This window comes from Echinops telfairi, unplaced genomic scaffold, assembly GCF_000313985.2.
Source record: "Echinops telfairi isolate 266 unplaced genomic scaffold, ASM31398v2 ScPeMD7_18;HRSCAF=68, whole genome shotgun sequence".
In the NCBI taxonomy this organism is placed as follows: domain Eukaryota; kingdom Metazoa; phylum Chordata; class Mammalia; order Afrosoricida; family Tenrecidae; genus Echinops; species Echinops telfairi.
In genome coordinates this window covers 88,173,223-88,175,344 of record NW_022103915.1, presented here as the reverse complement: position 1 = coordinate 88,175,344, position 2,122 = coordinate 88,173,223, and the positions used below count along the sequence as shown (strand labels likewise).

Sequence of the window (2,122 nt, the reverse complement as noted above, 5' to 3'; positions counted from 1 at the left end):
ACTGCACATCACCACTATCCTCTAATCAATACAGTTGTTCCCAAGAAAGCACAGGTTTGAAACACTATAGTACTATATATGTATACTGGAATTGAACAATTAAATATATAGATGACAACTGGTTAGCTACAGGTTTTATATTCTTGAGTGACAATTTGAAAATAAGCAAGAAGAGGAGGCTAGAACCATCCTTGTGATATTGCATTAGTTGATTTTATTCTTTAACTTAATAAAGATATAGATAGTTACAAACACAAGTATATACATATGTGTGTGCATGTGTGAGTGTGTGTGTGTGTGTGTGTGTGTGTACACGGATTAGTATACACATATTTTCTTGCCTTACCTGCTGTAATGACCTAGAAGTAAAGGTACTCAGCATGAGACATACCTAGACTTCTTGGTATTACCTCAAATACCTAAACTTCTCAGTATCGCCTCAAATATTTTCTCCATACCAACCTCTCTAACAGCATGAATTTCTTGGCATTTTCACACTCACTAACTACAATTCACCTACTCCAATCTGTTTATATCTTCAAATGTATCAATATCTTAAGATTTTTAGGTCCACATAATGGCCATTCACTCTGCTTATAATTTAATTATATGCTGACCCATCCATGTCATTGGAGATCATCTAATAAACCATTCAACAAGACATTCTTCGACAATTAAAAGTAAAGTAACTATCTCTTTCCCTCTGTCCAACTCTAGCGTAACACGATCTTCAACTTGTGTCAGAGTATTCTGTCTCCCTTTCGTCACTGTTTGCTTCATATGTTAACCAGTCTTTATCCACTTGACAGAACTCCAGAAATGGAATCTTACCTGTTTCATTCATATGATTAAACTAGTGCTCCAAAATGGGAACTGCGTATCAAATAAAACATTTCCTTAAAAACATGATTGATTGAGAGCTTGAATAAATAATTTAATTTCAGGTGGCCTTTCTCCTGTCATGATTTTCTCATTCTTCTATTCCGTTCAGCAAGCTTTGTACCTACTCAACAACCTTTTCATAGATGCTTTCACTTCCTGGTTGCGAAGGGTATAAATCACTGGGTTCATCAAAGGAAAAATGACTGTGTGGAAGAGAGAGACCACTTTGTCAGCTGGGAAGGCTCTGAAGGGGCGAGTGTAGATGAAAATGGCAGGTCCGAACATGAGAAACACGATGATGATGTGAGTGGTGCACGTGGACACGGCCTTGTGCTTCCCTTCAGAAGAGTGTCCTCTGATACGGCAGAGGATGACAGCATAGGAGGCCAGGAGACCCAGGAAACACAGAAGGGTGAGCAAGCCGCTGTTGGAGACCATCAAGAGCTCCACGACAAAAGTGTCTACACAGGCCAGTTTGATGACCTGAGGGACATCACAGAAGAAATTATCCAGTTGGTTTGGACCACAGAAGGGCAAATGTAGAATAAGAGCCACTTGGACAATGGAATGAGCAAAGCCCCCAATCCAAAGAGCCAACAATAATGCATAGCAGGCTCTAGGCTTCATGATAGTCGGATAGTGTAAAGGCTGACATATAGCAATGTAGCGGTCAAAGGCCATCACAACAAGAAGAAACATCTCCCCAGCTCCAAGGAAGTGCAAGAAAAAGAGCTGAGTCATGCAGCCCCTATAGGAAATCACCTTCTTCTTAGAAAGGAAGTCTACCAGCATCCTGGGAGCCACAATAAAAGAGTACGATGCATCCAGAAAAGCCAGGTTGCCAAGGAAGAAGTAGAGGGGTGCTGTGAGGGCAGGGTCTGATCTTATAGTGAGAATGATGAGGACATTTCCAGGGAGAATGATGAGGTAGAAAACTGAGACGAGCACAAAGACCAGAAGTTGAACATCTTGCGACTGGGTCAGACCGAGGAGAATGAATTCGGTCACCACTGTGCCATTGTCCCTCTCCATGACTTCTTGATCTACAGAGAAAGAAGAACATTGCCTGTTATTATAGCCAAACATCATACCTGTTTTCAAGTGGAAAATATGATTTGCTACAACCAACACTTCTCCAACCTGAAACAATTAGCAATCAATGCCCATCACTTTCCTATGTCCTGGGTAAACACATCTACTGTACAACTTACCGAATTCACACTTAGGCACCATTCATAAA

The 2,122-nt window shown here is 40.8% G+C and overlaps 1 protein-coding gene across 1 annotated transcript; it reads right to left on the bottom strand.

Annotated features, from left to right (window-relative positions):
• Positions 1 to 987: 987 nt before the first annotated feature.
• LOC101656240 (olfactory receptor 4N5) lies at positions 988 to 1,914 on the bottom strand. The gene has a single exon (XM_004698844.1). It carries the CDS (start codon positions 1,912 to 1,914, stop codon positions 988 to 990), a length of 927 nt encoding a protein of 308 aa, XP_004698901.1.
• Between the last annotated feature and the right edge of the window lie 208 nt (positions 1,915 to 2,122).